Source organism: Sceloporus undulatus, chromosome 2 (genome assembly GCF_019175285.1).
Source record: "Sceloporus undulatus isolate JIND9_A2432 ecotype Alabama chromosome 2, SceUnd_v1.1, whole genome shotgun sequence".
NCBI lineage: Eukaryota > Metazoa > Chordata > Lepidosauria > Squamata > Phrynosomatidae > Sceloporus > Sceloporus undulatus.
The window spans coordinates 211,512,334-211,526,235 of NC_056523.1; the positions used below are offsets into that span (position 1 = coordinate 211,512,334).

The following is a 13,902-nucleotide window of genomic DNA, read 5'->3' on the forward strand; positions in this document are numbered from 1 at the left end:
AGGAGAATTGGTAAATAATAATAATAATAATAATAATACTTATATTTATATCTCACTTTTTGTTAAAACAATCAAAGTGGCGTACAACATTAAAATCATACAGCAATATATGCAATACTCCTCCCTCCCCTGTTCCAGTAATGCCCACTGGGTTAGAAGATTTCCATAGGTGGAAGGAACCCTTCCTTTTGCAGAATGTAATGTCTTAATTATCTAACCCTCTTTTTCCTAAGTGCAGTTTCTTTTAAAAGAGTGGACAATCCCTATTTTATTGTGGTACACTGAATACTGTTGGCACTTCACCAATGAAAAATACCAAATATTCAATAATTAGGCCTAAATCCATTTGTTGGTTCTGAACAGAGTAGACCCACTGGATCAGTTACATTTACCTACTTTTTGTCAACTCTGGTTGGGACTAACCAACAGGATTCTGGCCTCACTGTTCACTATTAGCACAATGCAGAATCAAGAGGAGAAACATCTGAATATAACTTGGTTCTTCCAGATGTGTCTGCTATTTCCAATCTCATTATGAAGCACGTTCCTGAAGCGAGGTTGGTAGAGGACATCGGCCATGAATTAACTTATGTTTTGCCATATGAAGCAGCTAGAGAGGGAGCTTTTGTAGAACTCTTTCATGAGATTGATGACCGGCTTTCTGACCTGGGGATTTCCAGCTATGGCATTTCTGAAACTACTCTGGAGGAGGTATGTGAACCATTCTAATAATTTCTACTAGTCAAAAAGCTGTCCTATCTATTTGCTTGCCCTTTCTGTATATCTTTTTTCATTTAAAAGGGTTTGAAACAGTTTGCAGTAACTGAAATGTAAACAACTTTGTAAAATGTATGCAAATTATTTCAAATTAAGTTTATTTTTATAATGTCAACTTTGCTTTTATTTAAGGCAGTCGCTGACGTGACATCCTAATAGAGTATGTTTAGCATATTGTTTTTTTCAAATAAGAGTTCTATAAACTCGAGAATCCTTCTGAAAAAAATCTATTTCTGGTTGCAGATAAATATTTCATGGTAGATCACAAAGACATTTGGATTGTCCTGCCTACAGCTTGCAGTGTTATTATCAGGGGAAAAATTATTACTTCATACTGCTGACTGAATAAATTGACAGTACAGATCTTTCTACTGTAATTCTGTAATGTATTTTGTGTTCTTTTGACTATGCTGTGAAGGATCTGATGCCCTGTAGTGAAGTTGCTGTACAAAGTTGCTTGTTGTAATTCCGATATTTTTGTCTTTCAGATATTTCTGAAAGTGGCAGAAGATAATGGTGTAGATGCAGAGACCTCAGGTAAAACACAATATCATCAGATCTAATTTTAATGGGACATAGTGCTGTGTCATTTTTGGCGTCCAGACATTGTTGACCCTTTCATGGAGACTGCCAAAAAGCTACTTCAGCATGTTGTTATTGTTGTGCCTGCAAATTGTTTTCAATTTTATGATGACCCTAAGGCGAATCCGTCAGTATTTTCTTGCTAAGTTTTGTTCAGAGGGGGTTTGCTTCTCTTTCTGTGAGGGTGAGAGAGTGTGACTTGTCCAAGGTTACCCAGTGGGTTTCCATGGCCAAGAGGAGATTCAAACCCTTTTATCTAGACTTGTAGTCCAATGCTCAAACCACTACACTCCTCTGGCTCTTACTTCAACATGGCAACCACTTAATACCTGGTGGCCATCTTGTGTGAAAATATTTTTCCACAAGGATCACTCCAAGTCCAGGGAAAATCCATAGGATGGGATTGGCAGTAACATCCTCCAGGAATGTTTTTCTGTGATGTGAGGGTCTCACTAGTCAGTTTAGACTTACATATGTGTAAGCAACTGTGGAATATTATAACTTCCATTTGGAAGAATATTGGAGTAGGTTTAGGTTAAGGTCATATAATTTGTTGGTTTTGTTGTTGTTGTTAATAGTCTTGTTTTTAACAGCTTTTAATCCTCTTGTTAGTTTAATTATATTTTTGATTTTTGTATAATATGCATTTTAAAGCTTTATATTTTTTGATCTTTGTAAGTCACTTTCAGTTCCAGACCTGGAAAATGTGGGATATAAATAGTTGTAATATTGTATGATAAACTTTAGTCACCTAGTTTGACCTTTCTTTTTCAGATGGCACATTACCTGCCAGAAGAAGTCGTGTCTTTGGAGACAGGCAGAGCTGCCTTCGTCCTTTCACAGAAGATGATGCTTTCGACCCTAATGATTCCGACATAGATCCAGGTAAAAGATGAAAGGGATATATGTCTATTTGTTCACCTTTACTGAATTATGATAGTAAAAATGTATACTGTGTTTGAAAAGTAAATACAGTTGCTGAGGAATTTAAGTGCTGATGCTAACCCACATAGTCATCATTTGAAGACCATGAATCCCAGTGGAAAATCACATGTGTGAATGAGCCATTAGCAATCTCAATCCAATATTTCTATTTCCTCTCATATTTTAGCTTTTTAAAATGAACTCCACACACTCAACTGTGAGTTTTCCAATAAATAAATTGATTCCTGTGTGAACCATCTCTTTGTCCCATTGCAGCCCAAACAAACAAACAATAATACACAATAAAAAACATCTGAGTATGAAAAGGAGCAGACCTCAAAGCATCATCCCTGGAAGTTTATCACTTCAAGCTGAGTAGTCAAAGAAATCCAGATGCCATGTTATTACTGGCATCAATGACTCTCCTCTTGACCACTGCCTTTCCATAACAGCATGACATGAGGCATCTTTCCTTCAGCTTCTCCATATATTGGCAAGAAGTCAAAAAGGGCCTCTTACTTTGTGCTGGGAAGCCAAGGCAGATCCCCTCTCCCCTAAGTTTTGGCAGGAGCAAGCTCTGTGTTGGAATTTGACGGTGTGTGGAATCACCAAGAATCCTGTTTCTGTCTTCTAAGGTGCTTCCCGATGTAGCTTTTATTGTAAACTTGCCTTGCCTTCTATCATAGAACTTGGGGGGCGAGAGGTTCAAACAATGTTTTCCCCTTCTTAATCTTCCCACACTTTCCCATCACTTTCATCTTTTTTCCCATTAAGGAGGAAAAGATAAAATAGCTGCACAGTGGGCTGATTCCAGAAGGAGGGCCATTAATACTAGCAATCAAAAGACTTTGTGTGCAGCCTGTATGGGCTCTTTTTTGCATTGCTTCCTACTGTTTCCCCTCACGTACACCAAATCATTGTGGAGAGCAAGCATAGCTTTGTAGCCTGAAGGTTGCAAGATTGTGCTTGGTTGCTTGAGGGACATAATTAATGTCTTCCTGCTTGTCAGTTCATATTCTTTCTCACACTGCTGAAATATGTCAGATGAGAGTATATCCTACCAATAACAAATTGCTTAGGGGAGAGGAGTAAATGCCTCACAATGTATAACTGTCTTCCTACAGAATCCCGAGAGACTGACCTGCTGAGCGGGATAGATGGCAAAGGATCCACCCAAGTGAAGGGCTGGAAGTTGACCCAGCAGCAGTTTGTAGCCCTGCTCTGGAAGAGACTGCTTATTGCCAGGCGCAGCAGAAAAGGTTTTTTTTGCTCAGGTGCGATAGGCTCCCTTTGCAAACAGTGCAGTGGTTGTGTTTGACTGGCATCTTCAAAGCTAGTTCTGTTTGCCATTCATCAATGCATCACTATAAGGCTAACACAAAGCAGAAATTATTTTAAATTACGCTCAACCCCCACTTTCTGGTTTATTGTAAAATAAGTGCAACATCCCTCCAATCTAAATCAAGACCATTTCACTTGCAGTTGAGGGGACATTATCTCTTTCCCTCTGAACATATCAGTTGCACTCTAGCCAGTGGAGCTGGTGTTCCCATATTACTGAGGTGGTGATTCTGCTTCAGGTTTTAGTTTATACTGTAAAGGAGCTTTGTAGTATAGGGTGTAGTGCTTGGATTTGGGACTCGGGGAGACCACAGTTTAAATCCCTACTGAGCCATAGAAACTTACTAGATTACCTTGTATAAATCTCAGACTGTCAGCCCCAGAGGAATGCAATGGTAAATATCCACTGAATAAATCTTGCCCCAAAAACCCTATGGTAGAGTAACCATAAATCATTGTTGACTTGAAGGCACATAGCAACAACAAATAAATGAAGTTCGTATGGAGCTGAGCCTAAATGGTCCAGCCTTTGAACAGCTTTTTAAAATTTGAAATCCAGACTCACCACCTTACTCACATGAAAGGCATCAGTTGAAGCTGGTTGTGACTCAGATTTATGTCCCAAAATAGAGAGCCATTAAAGCATGAGATATATAGCACTTTTAATAATCAATGCAAATTGTGCCTCTCTGTACCTGGGGAGACTTTTTCTATTGCTACAGCTGTCAACATTTGGCCGTGTCTGGATGTAACCTGACTGTTTTTGCAGTCCATAATGCTGTTTGCTGGTGCCACCATCAAAATCGTGCCTGCTAATAACATTGAACTACTGAAAGTAGCTGCTGATAATATTGTGCTACCAAATGTTTGTGTTATCATTTAAAAAATAATGTAAAATTAGTTAGATTTCCCTTCCTTTCCAGAAGGGAAGAAGATGCCCTACCTTAAATATCTGCTGGGCTCTCTGGTACAGGAGGATGCTCTGTCTCCCTACTGCATTACAGGGAGTTGGTACAGTTCCTCATGAATTTCAGCATCAACTGCAACTGCAGTAATGGTGGAAATCTCAGCTACATTTTCCACATTTTGGTCATGCCAACAGTGGTACATCCCCAGGGAGTTTTCTTTTGGGGGAGCACCTCAGTTTTAGCCATGTTAAGCAGGGAAATTTTGATGCAGCTTGAGTTTACCTTTTCTGAAATACTTATAACCAAAGGTGTTTTGGATTTTGGAGTTTTTTGGATGTGGGAATATTGCATATACATAATGAAATATCTTGGAGATGAGACCAAAGTCTAGGCATGAAATTTATTTATGTTTCCTATACACCTTATATACATAGACTGAAGGTAATTTTATACACAATGTTTTTAACAATTTAGTGCATGAAACAAAGATTGTGTACACTGAACTACTATTTCATCAACCCATGTGGACAATTCTGGAATAATTTGGATTTCAGAATTCCAGATAAAGGAGGCTCAACTTATAGTAAATTTTAACTGCAATATCAGAATTTTCACTTCATTGTCAAAATGTTCAAAATTTAAAAACTTGGTAAATTCTGATGCTTTCACCACAAAACAATCCAATCCCTTGCTTTTTATTGGGTGTTTTTCTCATTGGCAAGGTTCATCTTTATTGCCACTGGAGGGCAGTGCTGTTAAACAGCAGATCCATTTGACTGATATCTTGATTTTAGGAGGGATGGGAACTAACTGAGTGACTCTTTGCATAATCAGATGAGGGAGGAGACATTGCTTTTTCTTAGACCATTTGAATAAAAATCTTCTCACCTTCATTTCCTCTCTCTGTGATTTCAGATTGTTCTCCCAGCCGTCTTTGTTTGCATCGCTCTCCTGTTCAGTTTGATTGTGCCTCCCTTTGGGAAATATCCGAGCTTGGAATTGCAGCCATGGATGTATGATGAACAATACACATTTTTCAGGTACCTAGTAAACCAAGGGAGCAGAAATAATACTTAAGGGGTTGGGTGTCAGTCGGTGGAGTCTCTTGTGTGGGTGCTGTGTACATATGGGGATGTGGTGCATGCATAGGGTTGGGAGTATGGGGAATGCAGAAGCATGACAGTAATGTATATGCAGTAGGGAAAGTTTGGTGAGGTTATGAGGGAGGGTAATGGCACCACCACATGTTTTTCTGCCCAATAATTCAACACCAAGATGTATAGCAATACAATCTGCACCATTCCAGTAACAAAAAAATAATTACAATACAAAATATCAGCTAACAGTACAGTTGAATAAATTCAGTCCAGAAAACAGTACAGAAAGAGCAGATGCTGTCCTAAAGTGAAGACTTAATTTAATTCCTGAAGACCAGAAAGAAACTCACTCTGTGGTCTTCAGATAAGATGCCCTGCAGAAAAACCATGGCTACTAGTGTCTCCTAATCTTAAAGAGAGGAGAGAGGAAAAAAGTCACACCTGCAGAATGTATGGGGACACTTTAAATATGTTTTCTGAATGGGAAAAAAATGAGGACCAGCTTTGCAATGGCAAATTAGGTAAATAAGATAAATATCACAACTGTCCCTAGGGAGATTGAGAGAAACTCTCACTAGGCTTCTGAGTTGAGTTTGGAAATAAAATCGATTGATCGGGGCCTATTCTAGGGTGGAGAGTTGATGAGGATAGCTCAATATGCACACATATTCTTGCTTGAGGCAAATGGCTTAATCTCCCTGAAAACATCTCTATTCCTTTACCTTGTCATATTTCCATCATCTCATCTTCCATGCTAGTTTAGGGCTCTAATTGTGCCTTTTTTAAAAAAAAATGCATTCACAGCAACGATGCTCCAGAAGACACAGGAACTGAGACACTTTTGAATGCTCTCCTTGACAAACCTGGCTTTGGAACCCGATGCATGAAAGACTACTCTATTCTGTAAGTAGAACATTTACAAAAATAGTCTGCTGACCTACTGCTTTCAGGTTCTACCAGAATTTTTAGGAGGTTTCTTAGAAATTACCGGCAAGGCTGTGTGTGTGCCACAGTTCTGCAGGAGATGGAGAAGGTGGCATTGATTTCAGAATTCAAGTTGTCAAATTCTCAGTTTGCTGCTTTTTCAGGCAAGTGGCTGGTTTGAGACATGACTCTGTATCTTAAAGGTTCTTAAGTCTAGTGCATCAGCTGCTCTTTCGCAACATGTGTCTTGCAATTGTTGCAAATGAAACTAGTTCAGTGACCACATTGTTCACGTGTGTATATCAGGTTATGATGCTCCTTCACATTACCAATTTGACAGGGATTATGATTTCTGAAAGGTATTCATGTTATGCTGTCTTTGTTGCATTCTCTTCATGCAGAGATACTCCTTGCTCTGTGGGGGAAGAGGACTGGAGCACTGCTCCTGTTCCTGAAACGGTCATAGAAATCTTGGAAAATGGCAACTGGACTATGGAGAACCCCTCTCCATCTTGTGTATGTAGCAGTGACACGATCAAGAAGATGCTCCCCATGTGCCCTGCAGGGGCTGGTGGCCTGCCTCCTCCACAGGTATAGGAGACTGGTTTCTTGCGCCATGGGGAAGGATTAACTTGTTGGACTGACTTTCTGCTATTTACAATAGATTGTAGACAGATATATAAATTAAAGAGAGGGATAAAATAAAATGGAATATGTAGATGATAAGGTTGAAGTATACCATACATTTGTATTTTAGAACGTAACAGATAATAATATATATACACATTTTTAATCATGCATATTTAATAGATTGCCAACTCACACACCCCCACCTCCCAAAAAGAAAAAGAATCAGATACTTGTGGCTTTTTCTTCTCTAGTATGCTGGCATTTTTGTTAATAGTTCTTCAGACTAAAAATTGCATAAATTCCAGAATAAAACAAATAGTTGCTATTATTGTTACTCCATTGAATCCCCAACAGAATCTGATTCTTCAAAGCACACTTGAAATGTCTTTTCCCCCAAATATGCCACAGTGCCCTTCTCCATTCTCCCCATGTCATGTTAATTGACAACATTCTGTTAAATTCTCAACCAAATTTTGCTGCTTCTTTAGAACATTAGATTTCAGGCAGCTTGAGCGAATGAGAAATTGCATTGCAGGTATTTCATGGCCAACAGCGTCCTTGATTTATTCTTTGGGTTTTTCTCTTTGCTCCTCTCCCCTGCCCCATCTGGCTACAGAGAGTGCAGAACACCACTGACATCCTCCAGAACCTGACTGGACGCAACATCTCTGATTACCTTGTAAAGACTTATGCTCAGATCATTGGGAAAAGGTACCTCAGCTCCTGCCTAACACGCCTCACTTCGTTGCTGTTAAATTTCATTGTATGGGAGAGGTTTCAGTCTTTAGAAATCAGAACTTTGAATGAAAGTGGTATTCCACTTTCATTTATTTATTTTTATATCCCACGTTTCCCCCATGAGCTGGGATTCAAGGTGGCTACTAAATTTTAAAAAATACACTATTTGTAAAATTAATCATTTAATAACCATGGCCTTTCCAGGGAGAGGGCCCAAGGTTCACCCAAAATATCTTGGGAATTGTAGTACAGTATACTTAGGTAGCCCGCATGGTGTCTGTTCACTTAGAGTGTTCCATTCTTTACCTTGAAGAGGTAGAAAAAAACTTCTAAAAGGTATAATATAAGGCAGACGTGTTGAACCAGAGCTACCATAATTCCTAATCAGTCTGGTCAGTGGAGTGGGGGGAATGATAAACGCTATGCTTAATCAACACCTGCAGGGCTAAAACTCACCTCTGACTTGCATTAGGTTATGTGTCTGATACATCTATTGATAACCAGACAGTCCCTTTTCTGTTGAAAACTACATTTCAAATGTGTTTGTCATGGTGGTATAAGGTTTGATGGCTCCTGTAGAGAGAATGGTTAGACTAACAAGAGCTATTCTCTTTTTCTTCACCAACAGCCTAAAGAACAAGATATGGGTGAATGAGTTCAGGTAAATATACCTTTCTTTTTGTCCTTTATGAAGCTTGCTCATCTCTATGCATCCCACACATAGTTGAGGACAATCTTCACACCTGCAATAATTTTATAATACTTTTCAGCTAAGCTGTTAGATCATTGTTCACACAGTCATTCTTTCCTGGGTAATGTTACATGTTGTGATTCAGTAGAATCTCTGAAAACACTGACATTTGTGTACCTGTACAAGGTGTTATAAAAGATGCTGTCCTGTTGGCAGTGTTGAAGTAATATTTGGGACTAGCACGGTAGGCTTCTGCATATGATGGTGGGGACATTTTATCATTTGCTTCAGAAAATGTATTGCTATAGCCTGGCTCTATCATGCATAACATACTACAACTACATTATGTCCTTATTTGTTTGCAGTTTCACATTAGGCAATAGTAATAGTGAGGAAAGGAATAGAGTCAAATGAGTGTATAAATATAATATTACATCATCAGACCATTATTCTACACAGATATGACTTTTATGAAAGAAAGCAATCTGATGGACTATGTCTGTGTAAGTGTGCATGCACCAGCAAAGAGATCACTGTAATAGCTTATTTGTATTGGATAGCTTAACCATATGCATTTCTCATGGGAAATTGCCAGAGCTGTAACACACTGCAGGTAACAGCATTTGTTGTAATATGCTACTTTTGAGGAGTAAGGAGAGCATAAGAACAGTTGTTTTGCAACAGTGGGTTTGCACATTTTTAGAGTGTATTTTAAGGGATTTGCCCCAATGTTTTGGGGCATTTCCTCAATAGTCTGTTCCCCCACCCCCACAAAATGAAACTAGAAAGTAATATCCAATGCAAATATGTAATGTATCACTCTTGAAATTGCAGCTACTGGCACTAATGAATTACTTCTGAGAATGGCAAGGAAAGATGGCAATTTATTTTCTAGCATCTGTCGCCAATCAAACGTACCATTGTGTTTCTACAGAAATAGGCTCTTGTGCATTATCATTTTATTTTCCCACTCACTGTGAGATTCCAGATTGCTGAGCAGCTCAAAAATGCAATCCTTTTTTATTAGTTAGCAGAGTAAAAATTGCACATGTATGAGTGCACACCACACCAAGCAAACCCTATCTCTTTCAGAAATGGGAGAGAACCATACAAAAACCACTAACAGTGGCTTTTATGTTCTCATAGGTATGGTGGTTTTTCCTTGGGAGCCAGCAGCTCCCTTGTCCTTCCTCGACGTGAAGAGGTGAATGATGCCATCAGGCAGGTGAAGAAAATCTTGGAGATCACCAAGGTAAACAACTCAAGAGTTCTTTCGCAGAGGAAATCACATACCACAATATTAAGGAATATTTACTGGATTGACTTTGCTGATTTATTTGGTATACTGGGAATCCATATATGTGGTAAGGAGAGAAATAGAGCAGGAAAGAATCCAGAATGTAATAAAAGGACAGTTCTGTCTTTGCTCATTAATAAGTCCAATGAGTTGAGTGGCTGAATTATAGCCTAAGTGACCAAATAGGGACATATTTCAAATTGTGGCTTTTATTTCCTTTTTAGGGCAGCTCTGCAGAACGCTTTCTTAACAGCCTAGCAAACTTCATGAAGGGCATGGACACAAAAGATAATGTGAAGGTAATACCTTATTGTTGTGCATGGGTAGCAAGCTCCAACTTGTTCAGAAGCCTTAAACTTTTGATAGTGGAAGCATTTGTATGCAATTAAACTTGTTGACAAATTGTCAGTGTAATTTCCAAGAGAACACAATCTCAGAGGAGCCTGTAATTTGTGTTTCTGCATGAACCTCTGTTCTGGGTATGCTGCCTGGCTGAGAGAAACTAAGCCTGGAACAGTGACTCAAGCAGAGCAACAGTGGACAGCCTGCACTGGGAATAGAGTAACTCATTTAGTATTCCTGCAACAGGATACTACTGGATACTAACCCCATAATACAAAGGCAGATTCACAGCAGAAATAACTACAGTGCGCCCGCGGCAAACATGGTTGTGCTTTACGTGGCTTTCAGCTTATGCACACCATGCTGTGTCGCATGCACAAGCCCCATTGTTTTAAATGGGGCTTGAGCATCCGCGGAAATTCCCTTATGTGGGGGGTCCAGAACAGATCCCCCACATAAGGGAAGGATGCCCTGTATATTCAGCAGTGCTGATTTAACCCCATTAAACACAGTGGGGTTTACTTCAGAGAAAATACATACTGCAGTGACAGAGATGCTGCAGACACTCACGTCAGTGGTTGCATACTTTGGTGCTTTTAATTCTTTGATTATTTTTTCTTCATAGCAGCTGAGGAACTGAGGATTAATCTGCACTGCAGAATTAATTCAGTTTGACGCCACGTTAACTGCCATGGCTCAGTGCTATGGAATCCTCGGATTTGTAGTTTCTTGTGGCACCAGAGCTCTCTGACAGAGAAGACTAGATATCTCACAAAACTGCAAACCCTGGAATTCCATAACATTGAGCCAAGGTGGTTAAAGCAATGTGAAACTGCATTATTTCTGCCATTCAGATTAGACCTGAGTCAGGATAGTGAAAAATGATTTGTGGAAGCATTTACTCATCAGTATTTTAGTAGCTTTTGCTTTATGTTTGGAATTTGCTTGGTAAAAGAGAAATGGCAATCTCAGACAATTTGATGCTTAGGTTTGAGTATTCCTGCTAAGTAGTTGGCATTTCTCTCTTTCCCCATTCACACCAGTATATCCCCTTTTCAGGTGTGGTTCAACAACAAAGGCTGGCATGCTGTGGGTGCCTTCCTCAATGTGATCAACAATGCCATTCTCCGTGCCAACCTGCAAGAAGGAGAGAATCCCAGCGCCTATGGCATCACAGCTTACAACCATCCGCTCAATCTCACTAAGCAGCAGCTCTCCGAAGTTGCCTTGTACGTTCAGTAATGGTAGTATGTGGGGAGGGTGGGATGACATGAAACAAGGAAAGTGGAGAGTAACTGCAGTTCTTGAAATCAAATGGGAGATAGGTCTGCAGTTTCTGCTGCTATAGCTCCAGACAGATGTGTTTCATTCATTTCTTACAATCCCTTCAATGAGTTCAAGATTGTCTACTTCTCCCCCACTTTATCCTCACACAGCATTTTGAGATAGGTCAGGCTTAGAGGACATAGCTGGCCCAAGGTCACCCAGTGGCTCACTGACAACTTGAACCTAGGTTTGCATAGTACTAGGTAAACATTCCAGCCATCACGCTGCACTGCCCCAGATGTATGCCAGGGCTTAAATTAAAATTGGCCTCTCGACTGATATTCCTAGTCAAGCATCTAGTTGAGCTAACAATTTCCTTATTTCAAGATGAAAGCCAGTTTTCACTCTTTCCTTGTTTCTTTTTGCTCAGGATGACTACCTCGGTGGATGTTTTGGTCTCCATCTGCGTCATCTTTGCCATGTCCTTCGTTCCAGCCAGCTTTGTTGTTTTCTTGATCCAAGAGCGAGTCAGCAAGGCCAAGCACCTGCAGTTTATCAGTGGCGTGAAGCCAGTTATCTACTGGCTGGCTAACTTTGTATGGGATATGGTAAGTCTTCATCTCCCCCTCTCCATTTTGACCAGAATAATAGCCCTTATTGTAGCACAGCGGTTCTCAACTTTTGATCCTCCAGATGTTTTGGATTTCCAACTCCCAGAACCCTTGACTGTTGGCCATGTTGGCTGGGTCTTTGATTGCTGAAGTCCAAAACACATGGCGGTCTGAAGGTTATTACTATGGGCCTGACAGATAAGTGTAGCTGAAGTGCATAACTTTTACCTCCAATTACAATCTATCTTATTGAAAATCTAATTCAGGCCTGCATCAGAAGGCCTGAATTAGTAGAAGTTGGCTCAGGAGTACGGACCCCCCTGGAGCAAAAGTCAAGAGTGCAGTGTGACCACTTCAGGGTCATTAAACTTTGCCCCATTTTTCTATTGATTCACCTAGTTGTGCCAAGAACTGGGGAAGATTCCATCTACTGTACTATCTTTGTCACATTGAAATTGCACTTGGGAAAGCTCAGCTTTATATGTTTCTTGACTTAGGGTTGCATGCTTTGAAAATACCAAAATATCTGGACAAGTAATTTTACTACTATGATTATTTACATTGTTTAACACAAAGCTATTCTGACTCCCCTCTTCCCCCCCCCCCTTTTTTTTAACATTTTACAGTGCAACTATGTTGTGCCAGCCACTTTGGTCATCATCATCTTCATCTGCTTCCAACAGAAATCTTATGTGTCCTCAACCAATCTTCCAGTGTTGGCTCTTCTCCTCTTACTCTATGGGTAAGAAAGAGCCTCTTGATTTAGATGTTGAGAGACCACTCAGGATGTAGGCATGAATCTTCTTAATGCTTCATCTTTTCTATTTGCCAGGTGGTCCATAACTCCTCTCATGTACCCAGCATCCTTCATCTTCAAGATCCCCAGTACAGCATACGTGGTTCTGACCAGCGTAAACCTCTTCATTGGTATCAACGGGAGCGTGGCCACTTTTGTCCTTGAACTTTTCACCAATAATGTGAGTTCTCACTGGCCACATTCAATGTGAACATACTACTTTCCATGTTTACTTGATTTTTGGGGTAGTATGGAGTGAGGTGTGTTATATCTGGAAATTGAGCAATGCTCTGTGTATTTTCGTATTCAGTACAGAAATGCCAAATTTTGGCCAGGAATCAAATGTATTTACATTGTGTGGCTTCACTTTTCTAATGTATCCTTATGGATGTAAATCTTTAACTATTTTGTCCTCATGTGTCAGGACAAATAACTAAAGGAATTTTCTCCCTGCTATGAGAGAAAACAAATATTCCCCACAGTAGTCTCTTCAAGGAATTATTCTGTGGAGAAAAATACTTTTTTGGCAGAAAATTTTTCCCCTTCTGAAATTAGACCTCAATAGAAAGATATATTTGAAATGAACACAAGAAGGCAACTTGGTCCCATTGTTCTAGTTTTAATCATTGCAATGAGGAATTCTCTGGATAGGTTTATTGGGATGCAGATCTCCAGCATTTTGGTGTCTGTCCCTAAATTTCCATACATCTGACTGCTACTGTTTTTGTGTTCTTAGAAGCTGAACAACATCAATGACATCCTGAAGTCAGTGTTCCTTATTTTCCCTCACTTCTGCCTGGGTCGTGGCCTAATTGACATGGTGAAAAATCAGGCTATGGCAGATGCCCTGGAAAGGTTTGGTACGTGAAATGTAGCTCCCACAAAAAGGGATCTTAGTTGTGTGGACGCAGAAAGACGAAACTGGAGCTCTGTGAGACAGTGTGGGTAGAGCACAGAGTGACTTGACACTAAGTGATT

The 13,902-nt window shown here is 39.8% G+C and overlaps 1 protein-coding gene across 1 annotated transcript in view; it reads left to right on the plus strand.

Moving 5' to 3' along the window:
- The window catches only part of ABCA1 (ATP binding cassette subfamily A member 1), a 132,343-nt gene that overhangs the window by 103,678 nt on the left and 14,763 nt on the right, over nucleotides 1-13,902 (plus strand). Inside the window, exons 25-40 of the mRNA XM_042453684.1 lie at nucleotides 509-711; nucleotides 1,266-1,314; nucleotides 2,134-2,244; nucleotides 3,408-3,552; nucleotides 5,444-5,572; nucleotides 6,434-6,532; nucleotides 6,955-7,144; nucleotides 7,800-7,894; nucleotides 8,550-8,582; nucleotides 9,759-9,864; nucleotides 10,134-10,208; nucleotides 11,311-11,480; nucleotides 11,948-12,125; nucleotides 12,755-12,870; nucleotides 12,961-13,105; nucleotides 13,661-13,784. Coding sequence (XP_042309618.1) covers nucleotides 509-711; nucleotides 1,266-1,314; nucleotides 2,134-2,244; nucleotides 3,408-3,552; nucleotides 5,444-5,572; nucleotides 6,434-6,532; nucleotides 6,955-7,144; nucleotides 7,800-7,894; nucleotides 8,550-8,582; nucleotides 9,759-9,864; nucleotides 10,134-10,208; nucleotides 11,311-11,480; nucleotides 11,948-12,125; nucleotides 12,755-12,870; nucleotides 12,961-13,105; nucleotides 13,661-13,784 — 1,968 coding nt within the window. The remainder of the gene's footprint in view (nucleotides 1-508; nucleotides 712-1,265; nucleotides 1,315-2,133; nucleotides 2,245-3,407; nucleotides 3,553-5,443; nucleotides 5,573-6,433; nucleotides 6,533-6,954; nucleotides 7,145-7,799; nucleotides 7,895-8,549; nucleotides 8,583-9,758; nucleotides 9,865-10,133; nucleotides 10,209-11,310; nucleotides 11,481-11,947; nucleotides 12,126-12,754; nucleotides 12,871-12,960; nucleotides 13,106-13,660; nucleotides 13,785-13,902) is intronic.